Source organism: Hemitrygon akajei, chromosome 4, assembly GCF_048418815.1.
Source record: "Hemitrygon akajei chromosome 4, sHemAka1.3, whole genome shotgun sequence".
NCBI lineage: Eukaryota > Metazoa > Chordata > Chondrichthyes > Myliobatiformes > Dasyatidae > Hemitrygon > Hemitrygon akajei.
Genome location: NC_133127.1, coordinates 16,143,321 through 16,169,867, shown reverse-complemented (window position 1 = coordinate 16,169,867; position 26,547 = coordinate 16,143,321). Strand labels below are relative to the sequence as shown.

The following is a 26,547-nucleotide window of genomic DNA, read 5'->3' as shown; positions in this document are numbered from 1 at the left end:
TTAGTTGCTCATTGTAAATTGTCCTGTGTAAGTTTAAATTCAGGAATCGCTGGATGGTGTGGGTTGAAGGGCTGGAATGGCCTGTTCTGCGCTGTATCTCTACGTAAGTAAAAGAAATATAAGGTATGGGTCTTTAGGCTCCTGCACCTCCTCCCTGATGGTAGTAACTAGAAGAGGGCATATCCAGGATGGTGAGGATCCTTTATGAAGCATACTGCCTTCTCCCAAACGGACTGGTGATTGGAATGGTGGGTTTCATTACAGCACAAAGACAGCTCTTCAGCCCACGGTTAAACATACCTACATGAAATATTGTCACAGGAAGACCGCATCCATCATCAGGGATTCCCACTGTTCTGATCATGCTCTCTTTCTGCTGTAGCCAGCAGGAAAAAGGTACTGCAGTCTCAGGACTCACACCGCCAGGTTCAGGAGCAGCTTTGCCCCTCAACCATCAGGCTCTTGAACCAGAGGGGATAACTTCACTCATCTTCTCTTGCTCCATCATTGCATTGTTCCCACAACCTATGGACTCATTTTCAGGGACTCTTCAGCTCATGTTCTGGATATTTGTTGCTCATTTATTTATTTATTATTATTATTATTATTATTATTATTAATTTCTTTTTGTATTTGCTCAGCTCGTGTCTTTTGTACACTGGTTGAATGCCAAAGTTGGTGCGGGCTTTCATTTATTCTTCAGATTCAGATTCAGTTTATTGTCATTTAGAAACCACAAATGCAATGCAGTTTAAAAATGAGACAACGTTCCCCCAGAATGATATCACAAAAGCATATGACAAAACAGACTACACCAGAAAATCCACATAACGTTTGGCAATCCCCAATCCAGAGTCCGGAGAGGCTGCTGCATATTAATATTGCACTATCGTCTTAGCGCGTTCCCTGGAAAGGAGCTCCGAATCCACCAGACAAAAACAAGACCAAAAACTAAAGCTACAAGAGCTGCACAAAACCACATAGTTACAACAGTGCAAACAATAGCATAATTGATAAAAAAAACAGACCATGGGCACAGTAAAAATAGTCCAAAGATGTTAAAGGACTATAAGTTCAAAAGAAATCACCACACAGTTTCCACAAGTCCCCAGGGTCCTGACAGACTCGCCATCCCACGCCGGCGGCAGAAGGGAATACCCCCGCTATGGACTTTCGCTGTGCTGCCCGACTCAGCCTCGCAGACGCAGCACACACCAAAAACAACCTGACCGCAGCGGACTCTGAGTCTGTCGAACCTCCGAGCCTCCGACCATCCCCTCCGGCACAGCTTCTCCGAGCACCATCCTCTGCCGAGTGTATTAAGATGCCCCTGCCAACGGCCATCGGCACCACAACCCCAAGGACTGGGGGCCTGTCCTTCCCAGCAGAGTCCCGGACCTCACAGCAGCAGCAGCAGCAACGAAGAAGGTCTTCCTGGAATTTCCCGATGTTCCTCCGTGCTCCCACGTCCGTTTTCAATCGATTATGATTGCGCACGGCACCCCACTTCACAAATAACAGATAATCAGTTCCGGAATGGCCGCTGCAAGCTGCGTCGTGCCGCCATCTTGGATCTTCAATTATGTTATGTTCAATTCTATTATGGTTATTGAGATACAGCCCGGTGCAGGCCCTTCTGGCCCTTTGATCCGTGTTGCACAGCAATCCCCCGATTTAATTCTAGCCTAATTTACTATGATCAATTAACCTATCGACTGGTACGTCTTTGGGCTGTGGGAGGAAACTGGAGCACCATGCGGTCACAGAGAGATTATACAAACTCCTATTCCATGATTATTCCATGATATATTCCATCCATATATATATATATAATGGATTCATTGAATATGCCCACAAGAAAATGAATCTCAAGGTTGTATATGGTGACATATATGTGCTTTGATAAGAAATTTACTTTGGACTTCGTCCCTGCCAAGCAAGATGCCCATTAAAGCTCGTCCCATTTGCCGACATTTAACCCAAATCCCTCTAAACCAGGGGTTCCCAGCCTTTTTTCTGCCATGGACAAATGCCAATAACCGAGGAGCCCATGGACCCCAGATTAAGAACTGTTCCTATCCATGTATTCATTCAAATAAAAAATAGTTTGTCTTTAAATAAGACGAGTCGCTGGATGAGGAGAGATGAACTATAGAATTCAAGGAGGCATCATTGGGTGTTTCAGAGTTTTTACAAACTGGACACAGAATTAATGGTCCCCTGGTTAAGGAATCTTAAACTATGTGGTCGCAGTAAAATGAAGTTGGAGGGAACTTTCTTCATTTCATCAATTCAAAAAGCTCTACTGATGCTTTAAATCTTGAGGAACACACAAGAAGCTGAAGAACTCAGCAGGTCAGGCAACATCTATGGAGAGGAACAAACGGTCGACATTTCGAGCCAAGACCCTTCAACAGGACTGGAAAGGAAAGGGCTGAAGCTGGAGTAGGGAGATGAGGCAGGGGGAGATGTATCAGCTGGCAGATGATAGGTGATGCCAGGTGAGTGAATGGTGGGGGGGGGGGAACACACTGGGCAGTGAAGTAAGAAGTTTAGAGGTGATCTGCGGAAAAGGTAAAGAGTGGAAGAAAAAGGAAACTAACCAGCAGACTTCTGTTAATGCCCCTCCTCCCCTTCTTACCCCATCCCTGACAATATTTAGTTGTTTGTTTTTTTTCTCTCTCTCTCTGCCCATCACTCTGCCTGTTCTCCATCTCCCTCTGGTGCTCCCCCCTCCCCCTTTCTTTCTCCTGAGGCCTCCCGTCCCATGATCCTTTCCCTTCTCCAGCTCTGTATCACTTTCACCAATCACCTTTCCAGCTCTTAGCTTCATCACACCCCCTCCGGTCTTCTCCTATCATTTTGCATTTCCCCCTCCCCCCACTACTTTCAAATCTCTTACTATCTTTCCTTTCAGTTAGTTCTGACAAAGGGTCTCGGCCCGAAACGTCGACAGTCCTTCTCCCTATAGATGCTGCCTGGCCTGCTGTGTTCCACCAGCATTTTGTGTGTGTTGTTAGACACTTCTTATTTTTGGATATTTATTGAGATACAGTGCAGAATAGGTCCTTCTGGCCCTTTGAGCTGTGCCACCCAACAATTCCCCCCCCCCCCCCCCATTTAGACCTAGCTTAATTACAGGACACTTTACAATGGCCAGTTAATACTAACTGGTACGTCTTTGGACTGTGGGAGGAAACCGGAGCACCCAGAGGAAATGCACGTGATCACAGGGAGAACAAACATACTCCTTATAGACAGCAGTGGGAATTGAACCCAGGTCTCTGGTACTGTAAAACACTGTGCTACCATGCGGCGATGGACAGGTGAGGAGGAGAGAATGTTCATGCCATCAGGCTGCTGCCAGCAGGCTTCTTCATTTGGATGGTGGGGATTCATTTCCACTTGCATACTGGATGGTTACAGCAGCTTGTTCATTGTATTCAACAAAGTGATCTCTAGATGTTGAAAGAACCAAGGAGTGTCAGCATAGTTCAGAATCAGAATCTCCAGAATCATATTTATTGCCACTGAGTTATGTGCTTTGAATATGACCAGCAAGGCACGGTAGTGCAGTGACCTGGGTTCAATGCTGCCGCTGTCTGTAATGTTCAAAGTCAAATTTATTATCGAAGTACATATATGTCACCATACACAACCCTGAGATTCATTTTCCTGTGGGCACAGCACAGCAATTCTATAGAATAGCAACTATAACAGGATCAATGAAAGATTAACTAGAGCGCAGAAGACAACAAACTGCATGTGCAGATATAAATAAATAGCAATAAATAACTGGAGTATTAGATAAGGAGTCCTTAAAGTGAGATCATTAGTTGTGGGAACATCTCACTGGATGGGCACGTGAGAATAGTTATCCCTTTTGTTCAAGAGTCTGATGGTTGTAGGGTCGTAAGTGTTCTTGAACCTGGTAGTGCGAGTTCTGTGGTTCTTGTACCTTGTACGTTCTGGCAGCAGGGAGAAAAGAGCATGGCCTTGGTGGGAATCTCTGATGATGGACGCTACATTCCTATGACAGTGTTTCATGCAGCTGTGCTCAGTGGTTGGGAGGGCTTTACCTGTGATCTGCTGAGCCAAATCCAGTACCTTTTGCAGGATTTTCAGTTCAAGGACGTTAATGCCGTGCCAGGCTGTGACGCAGCCAGTCAATATACTCTCCACTACACATCTACAGAAGTTTGGCAAAGTTTTAGATGTTTTAGAGTTTTTACATTCTCCCTGTGTCCTTGTGGGTTTCCTTCAGGTGCTCCAGTTTCCTCGCACATCCCAAAGATGCATGGGTCAGTAGGTGGGTTAATTGGTCATGATTGGTAGGTTAATTGGGCAGTTGGACCAGAAGGGCCTGATGCCATGCTACATCTCTTAAGTAAAATTAAATCATGTTAATATAAATACAAGATCTGCAGATGCTGGAGATCCAGAGCAACACACACAAAATACTGGAGGAACTCGGCAGGTCAGGCAGCGTCTATGGAGAGGAATAAACAGTCAACATTTCTGACCAAAACCCTTCATCAGGCCTGAAATGTGGACTGTTTAGTTCCCTCCATAGATGCTGCCTGACCTGCTGAGTTCCTTCAGCATTTTGTGCGAAATTTAATGTTTTGTGGCAGCAAAATTTATGATAAATAATAGAAATAAATAAATAGTGCTATTGAAAAAGGAATAATGAGGTAGCATTCAAGGAGTATTCGCAAATCTAATGGCAGAGGGGAAGATGCTGCTGCTAAATTGTTGAGGAATCCTTGAGGTTAAGCGTCAGCAAGTTTAAAGCTTAGCCCTGAGCTTCATGCATGGTGAAGATGGCTCATGGCCCAACTGTCCAGCTTAGAGTCATCCAGTCATAGAACACGACAGTACAGGAAAGGGCCATTTGGTCCATCTAGTCCGTGCCGAAATATTAATCTCCTGAGTCCCATTGAACTGCACTTGGACCATAGCCTCTCCCCATCCATATACTTATCCAAATTTCTTTTAAATGTTGAAATTAAACTTGCATCCACCACTTCCACTGGCAGCTTGTTTCACCCTTTGAGTGAAAAAGCTCCCTCATGTTTCCCTTAAACATTTCGCCTTTCTTTCTTAACCCATGACCTTTAGTTGGAGTCTCACCCGACCTCAGTTCACTTACCCCTGACAATTTTGTATAAAATCGCCCCTTATTCTTCGATGCTCCATTCTTCTCAAATCTTAAGCTCTTCAACCTTTCCCTATCGGTCAGATCCTCAAACATCTGATTCTCTTTCTTCTGGAAGGCTCAGATTGAAACTGTATTGGAATAGATTCAACGGGAATTTCAAAAGGAATTTAAGGCTGTTATATAAACCCATTCAGTGTCGACAGAACTTTATATCTTTGTGCCAAATAGTAGCAATATTCTGCTTGCTGTGCCTGAAATTAAATTATACTTCTGCAGGAACTGTGGTCCAAGTTCAGAGTGAGGCACTGATCATAAAAAAAATTATATTTGATGTGCTTACAATATATCGAAAGGAATCTAGTCAATTTACATTTCTGTAGCTTTATACACCCATGGTATGTCGCTAATCAGTTTACAGTCAATCGTAGATTCCAAAGAACAGTGGCTATTGGACACGAGATTTCTGCTAATTCTGGAAATATTGAGGAATGCACACAAAATACTGGAAGAACTCAACAGGTCAGGCAACATTAATGGAGGGGAATAAACAGTTGACTTCTCAGGCTGAGTCCCTTTCCCCTGATGAGAGGTCTTGGGCCGAAAAGTTGACTGTTTATTTCCCTCCGTAGATGCTGCCTGACCTGCTGAGTTCCTGCAGCATTCTGTCTGTGATGCTCTGTGCCTCTTAAAAGAAGCTGGTGAGAACATGAGAAAGAGAATATTTTTCAGAGATTTGAGGGGAAGGCAGTGCTGAACAAATGGGATGGGGAGAATCTGCTGTAATATTAATGAGACCAAGTGGCTTTCTGTATCATTATACTTCAACCAATCATCATCACTAAATTAGCTCGTTTAATCCTTATCACTTTGTCTATAGCAACTCACTGTGTACAATTTGGTTGCTATATTTCTTACATCAAAATAATAAAGAGAGGCGTTTGAGCGTAAAAAAACAAGAGGTCGTAGAGCTGTACCAGAGACGGGTGGAGGGCATGTGGGAGACTACAGGTGTAGAGGTTTTGCTGGTTGCTCGTTCTGCAGAACCTACTCTCTCTTTGGTATTACAGGGGTTGCAAAGAAAAGAGCCATCAGAACTGTCACAGGGGCTGCTGAGTGAGCCACCAGATGGCTGTAGATCAAGAGGGGTGACCCATTGACCAATGCCACTGGGACACAAGCCTGGGCCTGATCGACCCTGGCTGGGTGGCCTGGGTGGGGGTGTCCGATGTTGAAAAACCCGAAACACCCGATAAGCCCAGTTTACATCACTGACGATGTGACCCAGCACATCCCAGGATGTCTCTCAGCATCACTTTAATGATTGGAATAAAAGATTCCACATAAATCCATTTCTGTTCCTTTTTGAATATAGTTTTACCCTCATGAAGGTTCTCGGCTTGAAATGTAGACTATTCATTCATTTCTTTAGATTCTGTCTGAACTGCTGAGTTCCTCCAGTATTCTGTGTGAGTAGCTGTTGGAATGTATAGAGCCACAGCAAGGTACAGCCCAAGAACAGGCTATTCAGCCCATCAAGTCCATGCTGGCAATCAATTGTCCATTTGCATTAATCCTGCACTGATCTCTCCATTCTTTGTCCATGTTTCCCTCTGACGCTCCCTCAGATTCTGCCACCCACCCACAGCGCAGATGCAGCTACTCATTTGTAAACAGCAAGATCCCACAAACACCGACCCACAATGTCCGTTCTGCTGACATTGGGTGAATGAGAAGTACTGCCAGGACACTGGGAGAATTCCCGTGCTCTTCCCCCTAATCCCTTGCTGCTCTCTAATCCTGGCAGCATCCTTCCAAACCTCTTCTGAACCTTCTTCATGACTTCCTCTGCCTTCCTATAATGAATGCAAAACTCCAATGCGGCTAAAACAGAATTTTATATCATGGGAATCAACTATATAATCCACAGCCAAGTACGGATTTTAGGAGTGGGGTGTCTTTGGATGTCAGTGCACAGCTGATCACTGGCATTTTATCCAATCCAGCCAACCTACTATCCTCGCTACTACCATTGCGCAGGAGGTACAGGAGCCTTGGGCCCCTCTGTTTCAGATTCAGGAACAGTTATTACCCTTCAGCCATCAGGCTCCTGAACCAGTGTGGATAACTTCACTCACCTCAACACTGATCCGACACCACAACCTATAGATACACTTTCAAGGACTCTACAGCTCTTGTTTTCAGTACTTACATTCTAAAATTATTATTTGCACGATTTGTCTTTTTTTGCAAATTGATGGTTTGTCAGTCTTTTTGATTAGTTTTTCATAAATTCTACTGTACTTATTTATTTCCCTGTAAATGCGAGCACAAAATGAATCTCAAGGTGATATATATGTACCTGTACTTTGATAGATCTGCTTTAACTTGACTTCGACCCTCTCACCCGCAAAGGGAGCTCAGCCTGAACCACGAGTAAAGGTCCACGGTGTGATTTGAACCTACAACCTTCTAACTCTCAGAAAAGAGAGTAACCAACTGTGCTCTGCAGATGGATGAGTTCTGTGTAATTGTTGTTGCAATGTTCAATTTGATATCAATTTAAATTTTGCATGAATTTTTAAAAATTCATTTTAAATTAATTTAGATTCATGCACTACTGACTTTAATGTGGCATACAATCTCTCTTTTCCACTCTGACTGTATCCCGCCATAGTTCATCTTATATTCCTGCTGCTTATTCCCCATCCCTTGGTCTGATCATGTCGCTCTCATTCTCATTAGATTTATCAGCACTACTCTGTCAAAATTGTTCTATTCTTTAACCAGTTTGTGATCAGGACTCAGCAGTGGCATAAAATAAAAGTCCCAAGATGCTCAGAATATGCGTGCTGTGCAGACAGTCTGTATCAGAGTTGGGTTTAACATCAGTGGTATATGTTGTCAAATTCGTTTTGTGGCAGCAGTACTATGCAATCCATTAAAAAAACTATAACTTACAATAAGAGATGTGCAGGATCCTGAAGCACTATTGGATTCGTACCATCCACAAATTCAAAAGGAAGCTCAAATCACAGCTTATTCAGGTCGAAGATGACCTGCGATCCAGGATAGCTGATGTTTGCAGGGTTCCCTGTGAATGTGGAGATGGGGCACGTGATTGGATACGGACTAATCAATGAGGAGCGATGGATGCCGGGAGTATATATACCATCGGACTAGACATGTCCAGGCCTCATCCCTGGTGAAGATAGCAGAGTTTGTCATTGAAGCGTCAGTTAAAATCGATGTCTGCACCCGACTGGAAGACCAAGAAGAGTTTATTCATTTTATATATACATATATATAAATCTTAAATTAAACAAGTAATACAAAAAGAGAGCAAAATAAATAGTGAATTAGAGTTCATGGGTTCTTTGTCAATTCAGAAATCTGTTTTGCAGAGGGGAAGAAGTTGTTCCTAAAATGTTGAGTGAGTGTCTTCTGGCTTCTGTATCTCCTCCCTAATGGTAGCAATGAGAAGAGGGCATGTCCTGGATGGTGGGGGTCTTTTTTGAGACCTATTGAAGACGTTCTTGATGCTGGGCAGGCTAGTGCCCATAATGGAGCTGGCTGAGTTTGCAACCCTCTGCAGCTTTTTCTGATCTTGTGCAGTGGTCCCACCGTGCCAGGTGACAATACAGCCGTCTCCATTAGGAAAATAAATGAAATAAATTCTGGCATTCTGGTAAGAGCCCAACTTGTCCACACTGATCGAGATGTCATCCTGCGCGAGTTAAGTTGGTCTGCATCTGGACTATATCCCTCTAAAATGTTCCTATCTATGTAACATCCAAGTATTTTTTCAATTAGGGGAGAATGCAAGTGACAAGTGCAAATTTTTGTCATTTAACTGCGCACATGTATATAATATATATAATATTTATAGAAACAAGATAACGTTTCTTCAAACCAAAACCAGGGCATAAAACACATAACAAGAGGTCTAGAATACAAGAGTGGGGATATGATGCTGAGGTTCTAAAAGGCACTAGTGATCTTTCACCTTGAGTATTGTGAACAGTTCTGAGCTCCATATCTAAGAAAAGATGTGCTGGTATTGGAGAGGGTCCAGAGGAGGTTCACAAGGATGATTCCAGGAATGGAAGGGTTATCATACGAGGAACGTTTGATGGCTCTGGGTCTGAACTTGCTAGAATTTGGAAGGATGAAGGGGGATCTTATTGAGATCTTTCAAATGTTGAAAGGCATAGACAGAGTAGATGTGGAAAGAATGTTTCCCCTGTTGGGGGAGTTTAAGACAAGAGGGCACAGCCTTAGGATAGAGGTGCATCCATTTAAAACCAAAATGCTGATAAATTTCTTTAACCAGAGGGTGGTAAATCTGTGGAATTTGTTGCCACAGGCATCTGTAGAGCCCAGGTCATTGGATGTATTTAAGGCAGAGCTTGATAGGTTCTTGATTGGACATGGCATCAAAGGTTATGGGGAGAAGGCCGGAGAGTGAGGCTGAGTAGGGGAAGAAAGGATCAGCCATGATTGAATGGCAGAGCAGACTCAATGGACCAAATTCTGCTCCTATGTCTTATGGACTTGTATACTAACACACAATAACTTATAAAGGTAAGGATAAAATCTACAGATGAACCACACGTAAATACCAAACTAAAGTGTATTAATATTAAATATTGTAACATACAGAACAGATTACCCAGTGACACTTCCAATATGATGCAACTGGGAGTTCAGAAACCAAATGGCCTGGGGGAAGAAACTGTTTTTGGGGAGGGGTGCCTTCCTCACAGACACTTTTTTCTGTGCATCCAACCAGGCTCAGAAGACATTCAGTCCCTCAGGGAGTGAAGCATTCTGGTCACTGGCATGCAGGGTAGGCTTGTAGTTTCTAATCCTCTGGATTCCCTGCCGCATGTGCCTCGTGTCTGTGGTATCGCAGAAGTGACTGTAAACTCTCTGAGAAAATTTATAAAGATGTTGCTGGAACTTGAAGACCTGTGTTATAGGGAAAGGTGAACAACTTATGACTTTATTCCCTGGATTGTAGGAGAATGAGGAGAGATCAGAAAAAGATGAGGGGTGTAGATAGGGTGAATGCACGTGGGCCTTTCTCTCCTTAGGGTGGGTGAGACTAGAATGAGAGGTTATATGTTATGGGTGAAAGCTGGACTGTTTGACAGGGCTCTTCCTCACTCAGAGGGTGGTATCAGTGTGTGGAGTAGGCTGCCAGTGGAAGGGGTGGATGTGGGTTCAATTATAATATTTAAGAGAAATTTCAATGTGTACATGGATGAGCGGAGTGTGGAGGGCTGTGGTTGGTGCAGGTAGATGGAACTGGACAGAAGGCCAGGTCGGCACGGATAAAACAGGGCCTGTTTCTGTGCTGTAGTGCTCTGTGGTTCTAGATCCAGTTCAGATGAAGGGTCTCAACTGTCCATGTCTCTCCAACAGTGCTGCCTGACCTGCTGAGTTCTTCAGCACTTTGTGTGTTGTACCTCTTCTCAGCCGCTTATACGTTGTATAAACAAGGTATTCTCCGAGAGAGCGGAGAAGTGGGAATGATCAGGGTGCAAGGAGTCTTTAATTATGTTGCCTGCTTTCCCAAGTCAGCAGCAAGCACAAACAGGGTCAGTAGAGGAGAGGATGGTGTGTGTGATGGACGGGAGTGCAGTAACAGATTAGGAGGGAGGCAAATGGAGAGTTGGCGAGATGGGAAGTGGAAGACATTGAAATCAGGACTGACAGCAAACACTGGGGATCGGGGTGAAGGGATGCAAGGGGAGATTTTCAAGTCCAAGGACCTTACAGAGTGTCCAATGCACAGGATTTAAAAAAAAACTGCAGAGGGTTGTGGACACAACTAGCTCCATCACAGACGCTAGCATCCCCACCATCAAAGACATTTTCAAAAATCAGTGCCTCATGAATGCAGCCCCCACCATTAAAGACCCTCAATTTCCAGGCTATGCCCTCCTCTCACCACGGAGCCTGAAGACATATACTCAATGTTTTAGGAACAGCTTCTTCCTTTCCACCATCAGATTTCTAAACGATCCCTGAACCCATGACAACTACTTTGCTATTTTGCACTATTTATGAATTTTTAATAATTTTAATACATATATCATTTAATATAATAATTTATGAATTGAATTGTATTGTTCCACAAAGCATCAAATTTCATGTTGTATGCCAGTGATAATAAACCTGATTCTGATTATTTTCTCATTCACATCACTTTATCAGGCAAGCGTCACTTGAGGTTTCATATCATTTCGATTAGATTATATTAGCTTTGTTTGTCGCATCTGCATCGAAGCATTCAGTGAAATGAAGTGTTGGCGTCAGCGATCAACACAGTCTGAGGATGTGCCAAGACCAGCCTGCGAGTGTTGCCGTGCTCCTGGTGCCAGTGCAACTTCCTAACCCTTACCTGGACATCTTTGGAGTGTGCGAGGAAACCTACTTGGTCATGGGGAGAACTCCTTACTGGCATCAGTGGGAATTGAACCCCGATCGCTGAAGCTGCAAAGTGTTACGCTGCCACGTTGCCCATTTTTAAATTATAATGAGTCATTTCCCATGACTTGATTGATCCTGTAGGAAGCAAGAGTTTGAACAAAGTGGTCTTCCATCTGTGCCCACTGGTACTTCAATCACAATATAATGCTGACCTCACCATTACTCATCTGCTGGTGGATGGGGGATGTTGGTGGTGGATGCATTAGGGACATTTAAGAAATTCTTCGATAGGCACATTCCTCCTTCTCCCTCCTGTCATCTGGCAAAAGGTACTGAAGCATTCGGGCTCTCACGACCAGACTGTGCAACAGTTTCTTTCCTCAAGCCATCAGACTCCTTAATACTCAGAGTCTAGTCTGACTTCTATATCATTTATTATTATATTGTAATTTGCCTTCTACTGTGCCTATTGTCTTGTTTATTAATTATTGTATTGCCCTGTACTGTTTTATGCACTTTATGTAGTCCTGCGCAGGTCTGTAGTCTAGTGCAGTTTTTATGTTGTTTTACGTAGTGTAGCCTTGTGCTGTCTCACACAGTCTAGTGTAGTTTTGTGTTGTTTCATGTAGCACCAGGGTCCTGGAGGAATGTTGATTCCTTTTTACTGTTTACTGTACCAGCAGTTTATGGTTGAAATGACAATAAACTTGACTTGACATGGATGATAGAAAATTGGAGGGCTCCATTACTGTGTAAGAGCCTTAGGCAATATATGTATATAGCGATGGTGCCTAAGACTTTTACACAGTACTGTATTTGTCAATGTGGAGCGAAGAGCAAGTTTGTCAATCTGGCGGGAGCAAAGGCTGCTGTGATTGGTATGGATGGAGCACCACAGGAGGGGTGTGGGACAGGTGGTAGAGAAGGAATTCCAGGGGCAGGGGTGGTATGGGTGTAGACACACCCAGCCCCGAGACAGCAGGCAAAGTATTTTGATTCCAAACAATTGGTTTATTAGTCATTACAGAATATCTCTCTTGTGCTTCCTGCTCCCTCTCTCCCCCCTTTTCCAACCATGATTTCCCTCTCCCTTCCCCTTCTTGCTCTCAGTCCACAACAGAGACCCAGTTCGGAATCAGGTTTGTCATCACTCACATATGCCATGAAAATTTTTATTTTGTGGCAGCAGTACAGTGCAATGCATAAAATTACTACAGCACTGTGCAAAGGGTTTAGGCACCCTGGCTATTTGCAAGTGCCTAAGACTTGTGCCTAGTACTGTATGTAGGAGGGAAGGGTTCGATTGACCTTGGAGTAGGCTAAAAGATCAGCACAACAAGGGTCTGTACTGTGTTGTAGTGTTCTATGTTCTATGAACAGCTTGTACATGAGTGAGATACCTCTGGTATTTGAGAAATGGCTTCAGCTCTTCCTATGGATTTGGAGGTGAAGGGGGCTTTGATGTGGGGCAATTCAGTTCTTGTTAATTCAAAATATGTTTCCTCTCCCCAGCGATGGACATTACTGACATTTTGAAAGGCAAAGCAGAAAGTGATGAGGACAAACACCATTTTATTCCCTTCCAACAGTAAGTAAAGACTTAAGTTTGTTTAATATTAATCATTGTAAGGCTTAAGTAGTTTGCCTGTTTGATATGCTGAAATTACCTAACAAATGTAGAGGAGACAAGCTGTTTGACCACACTTAATCCTTGCCAAAATGGCTTCATGGACGCTCAATGCCCACCTCATTAGTTCCATGGTGAAGGGACTCGGGCCAAAGCGTTGACTCCATAGATGTAGCCTGACCTGCAGAGTTCCTCAAGTGTTCTGTATGTGCTACTCATTAGTTCCAAGGTTTCTTCTTTGATCAAGGTCCATTCTGTGCAGCAACCCAGTTAAAAATACTTAATTAGAGTGATTTGGAATTAGCCCTAGTAGATGGGATTGGCTTGTCTCAGATGGACACTTCAGTTGTCATGGAAACTTGCACAGAAAGCCCGTTTCTGCATTCATGACTCTATCACCCTATAAATGGCTGGTCTTCCTGTGTTCTTCATCTCATGTTCTCGATATTTATTGCTTGTCCAGATCTCTAACTGGCTAATCATGTGTCTCAAGTTGTACTCTTCCCAACTTCAGAACCAACATTTCTCTAGTCTTTCCACAGATCTCATACATTTAGAAGATAATTTTTTAAAAATCATTCAACATAGAAGTGTGGGCATTTCTCACATCTACTCTGCCATTCACTAACATCTATATGCTGTATACCAGATTGGTGGTGGTGGTGGTGGTGGTGGGGTGGGGGGGGGGGGGGGGGGGGGGGTGTGTGTGTGTGTGTGTGTGTGTGTGTGTGTGTGTGTGTGTGTGTGTGTGTGTGTGTGTGTGTGTGTGTGTGTGTGTGTGTGTGTGTGTGTGTGTGTGTGTGTGTGTGTGTGTGTGTACACAAGTATATATACCATCTATATACTAAATACCCAGGGCTATTTACCCACACTCAATTATATTGAATAAATTCCAAGAATTCCAGGAATGATTGAACTCTGTCTTCTCCATAATCAGTGACTGAGCTTCAACAACCCTTCGTTCAAAGTTCATATTTATTGTCAAAGTACATATACATCACCATATACAACCCTGAGATTCACAGTAGAACACAGAAGCACAATATAATCAGTGAAAACCTACACACAAAGTCTGCCAAGCAACCATTGTGCAAAAGAAGAGAACTGTACATTCATACATACATAATACTGAGAACGTAAGTTGTTCTTGAAAGTGAGTCCATGGGCGTTGGGTGGAGAATCTCAAAGATACTTTATCTGGCTGATGGACTTTCACCTCAGTTCTGAATGATAGGGTGATAGAATTTTCTTTACTTACTTGGGCCCTTAGCTCCCAGTGGATTATAGGCCATTGATGACCTCCTGTCTCCATCATCCTCTGAAGTCAATGGTATGGCCATCAATGCTTCTGCTCCACCGTACAGGGGATTGGCCTATACAGTGTTACCAGAGCGCCCTTTCCACCTCTCATAATGGGGACTTAGGGTTGGAATTTGGGAGGCTGATAGAGTCATACAGCACAGAAAAAGGCATTCAGTGCCAGTTCCATGGCAACTGAGGTGTCTATATCGGACCTACCTGAGCTTATCCAGTATCCCTCTTAAGCTTTGCTGTCCATGTCCCTGTCCAAATGTCACAAATATTGCTATTGTGCCTGCTGCAACCTCTTTCCCTGGCAGCTCGTTCTCGATGAGCACACCATCTCTGTGAAGTTGTTGCCCCTCCAGTTTCTTTTAAAATCTTTTCCTCTCTCTTTAAACTTCCACCCACTTTTTTTCCAGATAATCTGTGGGCTCACTTTCAAACACTCCTCATCTCATATCCTTGATATTTATTGCTTGTTTATTTATTATTACTTTTGTATTTGCACAGTTTGTTGTCTTTTGCACACTGGTTGAAGATCCAAGTATTGTGCTGCATTGATTCTGTCATGATTATTCTGCTAATATAGATTTAATGTATATGCCTACAAGAAAAAGAATCTCAGGGTTGTATATGGTGATATATATGTACTTTGATAATAAACTTACTTTGAACTTTGAACTCCATAGAACAGAGAATAGAAAATAGTACAGGCCCTTCAGCCTATGATTTGCCAACCTCTATAATTCTGTGCCACGATTAATCTGTCACTCAGAACTTACCCGTGGCTCTAAGTAGCTGTTTGCATGTGACCGTGGTCAGCACTTCGACCAACGGGCTAAACAGGGTGAGGGTAGCCAGCTGGCCGCGTACCCCACTGAGAAAGGGTCATGCCTGTCCCAGTATGCGAGGTCAGCTCCAGCAAACCAGGCAGGTGAGATCCAATGGCCAGGAAGGTGGTACTGCAATGCTCTGAGATGAATGGTCAATGTAAGACACAGAAGACGCCACGGTCATCCACTGCAACCAAGGAAGACCCAACTTTGTGACGCTTGTTCGTACCACTGGACCCAGACTTCTGCAGTCAAGAGAGTGGAACTGCCCCAGAGCAATGGCTTTTCTGCTTTAAAAACTCTCCTGCAGAGGTTTCTTGTCATCATCGGACATGATGGACAACCACCGCTCATAGTTATATGCTCTTTAGTGAAGGTGGGAAACATCTACCCAGTGCCTGGAGTTCCAATAGATGTAGGGGCAGAATTGGGAGCATTTCTTTTCACATTACATCTCAACAATGTGGATGGCAGAATTGGTGGTACTGTGTTGAGTATCTGCAGAAGGACTTAGTGTGGTCTCTGTGGGTCATGGTCGACCATGGGTACTGCGCCTCTGGTAGTCACTGGGAGTGGCTTCTCCAGGGCACAAGCCAGGGCAGAGTTGATATAGAGATCAGTCTGTTGCCCATGCAGTGGGACCCCCTCTCCATACTGATGACAGGTCCAAAGGAACGGTGAATGTCGATACAGTTTGGTGCCAGCAGCATCGCAGGAGTTTCCGTGCCGGTGCTGGGTACAGCAGTCAGCCGCCTTCGGGACTCCGACTCCGGATTATTCCTCGGGGTTCACTCCCAAAGCCTTAGACAGATTGGGATAATGGGCAAAGGAATGTCAGGTAGTGTATAAATTGTATGGTCATGCACTTTGGTAGAAGGAATAAACATAGAAAGATAGAAAACCTACAGCACAAAACAGGCCCTTCGGCCCACAGAGTTGTGCCGCACATTTCCCCACTGTAGAACTTACTAGGCTTACCCATAGCCCTCTATTTTACTAAGCTCCATGTACCTATCCAAAAGTCTCTTAAAAGACCCTATCGTATCCGCCTCCACCACCGTTGCCAGCAGCCCATTCCACCCACTCACCACTCTCTGTGTAAAAAACTTAACCCTGACATCTCCTCTGTACCTACTCCCCAGCACCTTAAACCTGTGTCCTCTTGTGGCAGCCATTTCAGCCCTGGGAAAAAGCCTCTGACTATCCACACGATCAATGCCTCTCATCGTCTCATACACCTCTATTAGGTCACCTCTCATCCTCCGTCGCTCCAAGGAGAAAAGGCTGAGTTCACTCAACCTAATCTTATAAGGCATGCTCCCCAATCCAGGCAACATCCTTGTAAATCTCCTCTGCACCCTTTCTATGGCTTCCATGTCCTTTCTGTAGTGAGGCGACCAGAACTGAGCACATTACTCCAAGTGGGGTCTGACCAGAGTCCCATATAGGTGCAACATTACCCCATACACTTTCTTAACCACAGAGTCAACCTGCGCAGCTGCTTTGAGCATCCTATGGACTCAGACCCCAAGATCCCTCTGATCCACACTGCCAAGAGTCTTGCCATTAATACTATATTTTGCCATCATATTTGACCTACCAAAATGAACCACCTCACACTTAGCTGGGTTGAACTCCATCTGCCACTTCTCAGCCCAGTTTTGCATCCTATCAATGTCCCAGTGTAAACTCTGACAGCCTTCCGCACTATCCACAACACCCCCAACCAACCTTTGTGTCATCAGCAAACTTGCTAACCCATCCCTCCACTTCCTCATCCAGGTCATTATAAAAAATGGCATAGGCGTTTTCTGATCGTGGAGAAAAATCAACATTCAGAAGTGTAAAGGGACTCGGGAGTCCTTGTGCCGGATTACCTAAAGGTTAGCTTGCAGTTTGAGTTGGTGTGAGGAAGGCATATGCAATGTGAGCATTCATTTCAAAAGGGCTAGATTATAAAAGCAAAGATGTCCTGCTGAGGCGTTATAAAGCGCTGGTCAGACTGCGCTTGGGGTATTGTGAGCAGTTTTGGGCCCTTTATCTAATTAAAGATGTGTTGGTATAGGAGGGCATTCAGAGGCAGAATACAACAATAATTCTGGAAATAAAAGGGTTAACATATGAGGAGCGTTTGGTGGCTCTGGGGCCTGTATTCGCTGGAGTTTTTGAAGAATGGGGGTATATCTCATTGAAACCTATCTTATTGAAAAGTCTAGATAATGGAGAGAATATTTCCTATAGTTGGCGGGGGGGGGGGGAGGGGGGGGCGGGGGAGAGACTCAGACCAGAGGGTACTGCCTCAAAATATCCAGACAGCCATTTAGAACGGATGTGAGGAGGAATTTATTCAGCCAGAGGGTGAACCTGAGGTTCTCCGTTGGTCGGTGTTGGCTATCAACGTTGCATGCTAGCTGTGTAAGTCATACGTAAGCTAGAGCGTTACGATATGGAAAGCAAGCTGTTGCCCATGAAGCAGGCTCCCCCTCTCCAAGAACTGATGAATCCCAAGGAAAAGCAGAGACCGATACAGTTTGGCACCAGTGGCACTGCAGGAGTTGTCAGTCAGCATTGAACTCATCGTTGGTCTGCCTTGGGGACTCCAGCTCTGGGGTTTTCCTCGGGGTTTACTCCTGAAGCCTTCCCCGTGAATGGATATAGCCACAAGGCAGTGGTGGTTTGAAATCAGGATTTTCTTTCTAGCTGAGCTGCCAACCACAGTTGATGAGCCCTATCTGCCGGAAGCAACCTGTTTGAAGACACCAGTAACCTGCCTTTGTGTCTCCTCCCATCAGTAGAAACGGTTTCGCCGACTTTAGTAGCTAAGCCACATGTGAAGGCCAGGAGCTGAACTTGGTTGTCAGAGGCGATTTGAGACACATGCCACTGGGAGCTTAACCCCACTACCTCCCCTAGCTATGACAAACATAAAGGAACCATCAGCTATACTACAATTATACATATTTCGGTAGTTATACGAAAATTATAAACATGCAAAGTATTGAGTATAATTTATACATTCTTTGACAACAAATGCATTTTGAATCTTGTATATGGAACAACGAAGTGATTGCAATAACAACATGTAAAAGAATTTTAGACAGGTACCTCAAGAAGAAAAGTTTAGATCATGGGTCCTGAACCATTTTTATGCCATGGTCAAATACCATTTAGCAAGGGGCCTGTTTTAGAAGGATATAGGCCAAAGATGGGCAAATGGTTCTCGCTTGGACTGGCATCTTGGTTGGCATGGATAAGTTGTTTCTATGCTCTCTGACTTGATGCCCTCTCCTACAAATGGATGCATTTTCTCTCCCTGTAACTTCCCAATCACAATATGACTACAGTCAGGTCGTGTCATAAGTCTGCTGGAGGCCAAAGATGGGTCAGTCCTGGTGTTAGAGGACGTTGTATGTACATGGGTAGGTGGGAAGGAAGAACTGGGCTTGCTCTGCTGTTGTTTTGTTGCAATCGGTGTTCTGCTGAGCATTGTAGGTATGCTATGTTAGCGCCAGAATATGTGGTGATGCTTGAGGGCTACCCCAGCACATCTTCAGGTGGGCTGGTTGTTAACACACAAATAATGCAATTCACTGTTTGATTCAATGTACAGTACATACGATAAATCAATCCAGCCTTCCGAGTCTTTTCCATGACCTCTCAGTTCCTGTATTTTCCCCCAGAGCCTCTGGTCTCTTTTGCTACAAGAAGCACAGATATTCCAAACATGGCTTGACCAAGGCTCATAGAACATATGACAGGAACAACCCCTTCAGCCCACAATGTTGTGCCGAACCAATGAAATTAGTAATCTAGTAGCCGACTAAACTAATCTTTTAGTCGGTGGCCTTGACCTCCATCCCTGGCAGTCCCTTCCATGCAGGCAACTTTCTAGGTACAGAAACTTGACCCTCAAATCTACTTTGAACTTAACTCCGTCACCTTAAATGCACGCCCTCTGGTATTAGATTCTGATTAAAACACTTCCAACCTCAAAAATGTGCGGTTTATAATAAACAGGAACAATACCTAATTGGTTTGACTAATTGCCCTGCTCCGATTCCTCTCTTAGTTTAGTTAATCACTTCACGCTCGAAGTAAAAAACATCCTAATATCAGCCCGAAATCATATTATAGCGCTCAGAGCATGGTGCAGTCATCTCACGTGCACTACTTAAATTAAGAAGGAAATCGGAGGTGATGATATATGCGGTCTAGTGTTTGCTGGCCTGTTAAAATCTGAATGAACTGTAGATTTTCATTATCTTCATTGTGGTAGCCAATTTAAAACTTCCAGCATTATGGTCATGATACCCCAGATGTCCTTCCATTCAGAGTTTTGAGAGCTCTTTAGACAGACCAATAAATAGCAGGTCAGGAATATAATTACCCCGGGCTTCCTATCTAGCTTAAGCAGAGGAAATTAAGACGAGAGTTGACACTTTGTATGGTACAAGATAATTTTCAGATTCCTATCAGAAATTTTAATTTCAGCCAGGGAGTGATTGACACTTTGAAATGAAAGGAGCCGAGTGTTGGAACGGGAGTTGCATAAGAAGCAATAAGAGGAAGGGGCACAGGATAATTAAGGCACAGGAGGAGACTATTTGGCCCATCAAGTTCCTGACTAGCTCTGTGTACAAGCAATCAAAATGTCAAATAGTGGAAACGCTCAACAGGTCAAGCTACATCTGCGGAAAGAGGATCACATTTAATGTTGCAGATCAGAACCCTTCACTTGAACAATTCAGCTTGTCCCATGCCCTTGAGACACCAGGAGGGGTGTGGGACATCACCTGAGACATCATTTAATTCCAAACAATTGGGTTATTAATTATTACAGAATGTCCCTCTGGTGCTTCCCTCTCCCTTCCCCTTTTCCCAACCATGATTCCCCTCTCCCCATCCCCTTCCCAATCTCAGTCCACAATAGAGACCCATGTAAGAATCAGATTTATCATCACTCACATACGTCATGAAATTTGTTTTTTTTATAGCAGCAGTATAGTGCAATACATAAAATTACAGTACTGTGTAAAAGTCTTAGGCACCCTAGCTATATATATGTGCTCAAGACTTTTGCACAGTACTGTATATCACACACAGTGCATAAAACAAAATATTAGCACAAATAATTTCACATTTTCAGCTGCCTTCAGAGTGAAATTCATTTTATTTTCATTTTATTTGTCACATGTACACTGAAACATGCACTAAAATGTTTCATTTGCATTGACACCATCATTATCTAAGGGTGTGCTGGGGGCAACTTGCAAGTGTCATCACACATTCCCGCGTCAACCTAGCATGTCCACGACGTTCGGCAGAACAACCTGGAGCTCAAAAAAACCAGGGCATAATAAGCAACAAACCAACAACAGCAAAACTAGCCCCGATTCTCCCTTCTACCCGCCCACGTACATACAAAGTTGGGCAACCCCAGTACAGGACATCTCCAGCCTCCAATGGACTTGTGGACTCTCGGACATCAGGGCCTTTGACTCCCGCGGTGGCCCAGGGTTTTGGCCACGGGCCCTCTTTTGAATGCTCCAAGTGTATCAGCTGCACCACTTTGGCAGGCAGTTTGTCCAAGCTGATGACCATTTACTGCTTTTGAAAGTAATGCAACATTGTATTAGTTCCACCTGGGCATTCCAGTTTCCTCCCTCAACCCAAAGATGTTCATTGGCCACTACAAAATATCTCTGTTGTGTAGGTGGAAATATCGTTTTCTCCAACACCTTCATTCTACATAATCATAGAGTCAGAAAACACTACTGCACAAAAATAGGCCTTTCAGCCCATCTAGTCCATACTTAACATTACTCTGCTTAGTCTCATCAACCAGACAAGCCCCAGTTCTTGATTCCTTTGTTAATGAGTATTGTCTTCTACTTTGCCGATAGGCTTCATGATTATGAAGGTAGAATGCTCCTATCGGATCTCTGCAATGTGTGAGTAACTCCAGCCTGTCCAGTCCACCCTCCCTCGTTCTTGTCTGCATCTTTTCCAAAGCCTTTGCATCTTTCCCGAGGAGTGATAGCAGAACCTGACACGATACTCCAGCTGTGGCCAAGCCAGCATTTGATTGTGACTTCAAAGATAAAGAAAGCTAGCTTAATTTCTCACACGCACATGGAAACATACGGTGAAGTGCGTTGCAAAATGCGGCACCCCGCAACTTACTAACCCTACGCCGTAAGTCTCCGGGAGGCGTGAGCACCCAGAGGAAACCCACACATTCACAGGGAGAACATACAGGCTCTTTACAGACAGTGGCAGGATTTGAACCTGATCAGTGACTGCTGATACCGCTGCTCGTGTGCAAGACTTAAAATCGCTGTAAGTTGCAAGATGAATAAACAGTACAGAAACAAATGAATAAGGAGGTGTTGTTCATGAGTTAATGGACCATTCAGAAGTCTGATAGCAGAGGAAAAGAAGCTGTCTCTGAATCATGGAGTGTGTGTCTTCAGGCTTCTGGACCTTATCCCTGGCCTCAGTACAACATATCGCTAAGCCAACATCTCTGAGACAAAAGAGGTTCAAGTTATGGTGAGGTCATCTCTGAGGTTCTTAACATTTTAAAGTCTCACGTAACCTGAATCAATCTACTTTATTGATAAAAAAATTTATTTATTTATTGGTACAGTGCAGAGTTGGCTCTCTAACCCCATTGCTCCAGCAACCCCAGACAAACCCAATTAACCATAATCTAATCAGGGGACAGTTTACAACGACTAATTAACCTATTCGGTACATCTTAGGGCTGTGAGAGGAAACTGGAGAACCTGGAGAAAACCCATGCATTCCACGAGCGGGACGTTCAGAGACTCCTTGTAGAATGGCGCCAGAATTGAACTCCAAACTCCTGACTGTCCTGAGCTGTAGAAGTATCACGCTAACCACGACACTGCATTTTAAACACAAGGTTTAAAAGCTGTCTGGACAGATACAGGCAGTGGAAAGGTTTAGAGGGATGTGGGCCCAAATGCAGGCCAATAGGATTAGTTCAGGTGGGCATCTCAGTCGGCATTGACGAGATGTCCATGGAGCCTGTTTCTATTCTGTATGGCTCTATAACTCTGTAATCTAGTTTAGAATGCAGCATAGCCCACAATCTGTTGGGTTAACAAATTCCAAACATTCACCATCCCACTCAAGTGAAGAACCTTCTCTTCATCTCATTCCCTAATTTTGAGTCACTCAGCCGGAGGGTTCAGGTTCAGATTTACTGAGTGTGTCAACAATGAAGGCACCTGAGGATGTGCTGGGGGCAGCCTGCAAGAGTCGCCACACATTCTGGTGACAACATAGCACAACCACAGTGTTCGGCAGAACAGCAAAGAGCACAGCAAGCGACTAAACAGCAACGAGCAACAAATGGCTTTCCTCCCTACTCCCACCCGTGCACACATACACAGTCCTCTAATTTCAAGAAAGGCCTCCAGATTCTAGGCTCTGGTCATCGGGCTCAACTTCCGGACATTCGACTGAGCCATCTTCCCTGCGTTTACTCTGTGAAAAACTGGAAGAATTTTGTACGGTCCATGTTCTGACACTCCTGTGTAACTTTTACTTTCTCCTTTTCTGCAGTGCAGCACAGAACGCTTCCCCTAGCAGTTAAAATTTTAGCCTGCCCGCGCTCCCTCTCCCTCTCTCTCCAACACACACGCACACATACACAACCGCAAAGAGTCAATGTGCACAGATGCTAAGAACAATTTCACAGCTGGCTGGTCGGGTTCCAGGAAGCCTTTGTAATCCACCCCGTAATACAAAATGGAACCAACGTTGGTTTTTCTTGGCTTTCTTTGGAGGATAATCAGTTTGCTCCGTGGTGTCACCCAACTGCTCAGGCATTTGTGGCGTCCAATGTGCCTCCCAGAGTTAATTATTTTTCAAGCTTTCTTTTTGTCTTCCTGACAGAGTTACGGCTGAGAACGATTTCCTCCACACTCTAATCCATAAGGTTGTAGCTGCCAAAGACATCAACCACAAAGGACAAGGTAAAATATTCTTTTCCATTTCCCTCAGCACTTGAGCACAGCAGTCATTATTCTCTCCAGATTGATTTGTCTTAATGCTTATCTGCTCTCCTTCCATATTTACTCTCCTTCCTCCCAGCACTTCTGCCAGTTCCCTACTTGTTCTCAAAGTGACTTCCCATTGTCTTCCTTCACAGGGGTTTTGCTTTGCAAACATTTGACCGGGGTTAAGCTGGTCAACCTCTATGCAAATTTCATATTTTTAAAATATATCATCGTCACCGATATGTGCCGCGTCGTAGGACGTGGGCAATTATGGTTTATCCATGACCATGATTGTTCTTGGCAAATGTTTGGCCATTGCTGCCTTCTGGGCAGCGTCTTTACAAGACAAACTATTCAGAGATTGTCTGCCTGGTGTCAGTGGTCACATAACCAGGACTTGTGATATGCACCAGTTGCTCTGCGACCATCCCTCACCTGCTCCCGTGGTCTCACGTGACCTGATTTGGTGGGGGGCAGGTGGTGTGGGGCTTCTACACAGGTGCTACTCCTTGCCCAAGGGTGACCTGCAGGCTAGCAGAGGGGAGACGTCCCTACAATTCCTTTGCTAGAGATGTATCTCCACCCCCACCACCCAAATTTTTATTTATGTTACTTATTTAGAGATAGAGCACGGTAACAGGCCTTACCAGCCCAATGAGCCCATGCCGCCCAGTTACACCCACGTGACTAATTAACCTACTAACCGATTTTAATCCTAGCCTAATCATAGGACAATTCGCAATGGCCAGTTAACCTACCAACCAGTATGTCTTTGGAACGTGGGAGGAAGCTGGGCATCTGGAGGAAATCCGAACGGTCGCAGGGTGAATGTAGAAATTCCTTGCAGAGAACGGCAGAATTGAATGCAGGTTGCTGGTGCTGTAAGATTAGGTTTATTTGTCACATGTATATCAAAGCATACAGTGAAATGAGTCACTTGCGTTGACCAGCACAGTCGGAGGATGTGCCCATGTGTGTCGACGTGCTTCCAACGGCAAAATATCGTCACCCACAACTTAGTAACCTTAACCCATACGTCTTTGAAATGCGGGAGGAAGCCAAAGCACCAGGAGGTCACGGGAAGATGTGGCAGGTGGCTGGCACTAACTGCTACACCTCCAAGCTGCCCTTGTGCCCGAGAGTACATCTCGGCCCAATTAAACAGCTGCTCCAATTAGCTGGAGTTCCATGGAAAGGTATAAAAGAGAGAAAAGGAGTAACTGAGTATTTAGTGGAATACAGAACAAATGGAAACTGTTCCTCTGTCTTACGGTCCAAAGTTCAGCTTTATTTGTTGCACGGACATCCAAACAAACGAATCTTAACGTCGAATCAGATCAGTGGGGATTCTGCTGGGCAGCCCACAAGTGTCCCCACACTTCTGGCGTCAACATGGCATGGCCACCAGTCACTCACCCTAACCCTAACCCATATGTCTTTGGGATGTAGGAGGAAACCCACGCGGTCATGGAAAGAACATGCAAACTCCTGACTGGCAGTGGCGGGAATCCAACCTCTGTCTTACAACGATGTCTTCGCTGGTCAGGGTCGACCATGGACATTGCATCCTAGCTGTCTAGATACGCAAGCCAGGGCAGTACAATATGGAGAGCAAGCTGTTGCCCGTGCAATGGGCTCTCCCTCTCCACGCATCTGATGAAGCCAAAGGAATGGCAGAGACCGATACAGTTTGGCACCAGCAGCATCGCAGGAGTTGCCAGTCAGCATTGAACTCGACGTGGGACTGCCTCAGGGACTTCAGCTGCGGATTTTTTCCTCGGGGTTTACTGCCGAAGCTTTCTCCCTGGGTAGGTATCGCTGCGAGGTAGCGGAGGTTTGACACCTGAGCTTTACTTCACCGCCACAGCTGATGAGCCCCATCTGCCCAAAGCAACTAGTTTTAAGGTGCCAGAGCCTGCTTTTGCCCCTTCTCCTGTCAGTATTTTCTATCTTACAGCTGCCGCCGTAAAGCGATACGCTAACAGCTATGCAACCATGCCATGTGGTGGAAGAAGATTGCTTACCAGTCTTTTTCTGAGGGATAGGCTTCACCTGTAACTCCCACATGGCTGTCCTAACCTACCACCCCACCAGCTTCCGTGTCCAGCACATAATTCTCTGTAACTTCTACCATCCCCGATGGGATCCCACCACCAAACACATCTTTCCCACCCCCACTTTCTGCTTTCCGCAGGGATCACTCCCTATGCGACTCCCTTGTCCATTTGTCCCTCCCCACTGATCTCCCTCCTGGCACTTACCCTTGCAAGCGGAACAAGTGCTACAGCTGCCCCTACTCCTCCTCTCTCACTACCATTCAGGGCCCCAAACAGTCCCTCCAGGTGAGGCGAGACTTCACCTGTGAGTCTGTTGGGTCATATACTGTATCCAGTGCAAAGTCCTAAGCTCCGTCTGCCAGGAAAAAGCAGGATCTCCCAGTGGCCACCCATTTTAATTCCACTTCCCATTCCATTCTGACATATCAGTGCATGGTCTCCTCTGCTGTTGCAATGAGGCCACATTCAGGGTGGAGAAGCAACCTTATATTGTCTGGGGAGCCTCCAGCCAGAAAGCACGAACATCGAATTCTCAAACTTCTGGTGATGCGCCCCTAACCTCTCCTTCACCTTTTGCATTCCCATTTCCTTCTCTCGCTTTATCTCCTTACCTGCCTATCACCTCCCTTTAGTGCTCTTTCCCCTTTTCTTTCTTCCATGGCTTTCAGTCCTTTCCTGTTAGATTCAACCTTCTCCAGCCCTGTATATCTTTCACCAATCAACTTGCCAGCTCTTTACTTCATCCCTCCCCCCACCTCACCCCACCCCCCCCCCGGTTTTACCTATCACCTTATGGTTCTTCTAACCCCACCCCACCTCCTCATCTTTTTTCTCTCCAGTCCTGATGAAGAGTCTTGGGAGGTTTTACATTTCCAAATGTACTTACAGTTGCTAAATAAATGCGAATTATTGTTGGTGTCTTTTCTCTGACATAACAACTTTTTAGGAGCTGCAGATCCAACTTAGAGTCATCGTATGCAGTGCTGGATTTTTGTCTTGCTGTCTTGAAGATGAATTTTTAAGGAAATGCAAAATGTGAAAATCAAGGTTTTACTGGACTGCTGCAATGCCAGTTAGGGACTGGAGGGAATTTTGCCATCTG

At 44.7% G+C, this 26,547-nt stretch overlaps 1 protein-coding gene across 1 annotated transcript in view; it reads left to right on the top strand.

Moving 5' to 3' along the window:
* The window catches only part of LOC140726138 (dedicator of cytokinesis protein 2-like), a 1,234,790-nt gene that overhangs the window by 250,750 nt on the left and 957,493 nt on the right, over window positions 1-26,547 (top strand). Inside the window, exons 11-12 of the mRNA XM_073042110.1 lie at window positions 13,109-13,184; window positions 23,285-23,364. Coding sequence (XP_072898211.1) covers window positions 13,109-13,184; window positions 23,285-23,364 — 156 coding nt within the window. The remainder of the gene's footprint in view (window positions 1-13,108; window positions 13,185-23,284; window positions 23,365-26,547) is intronic.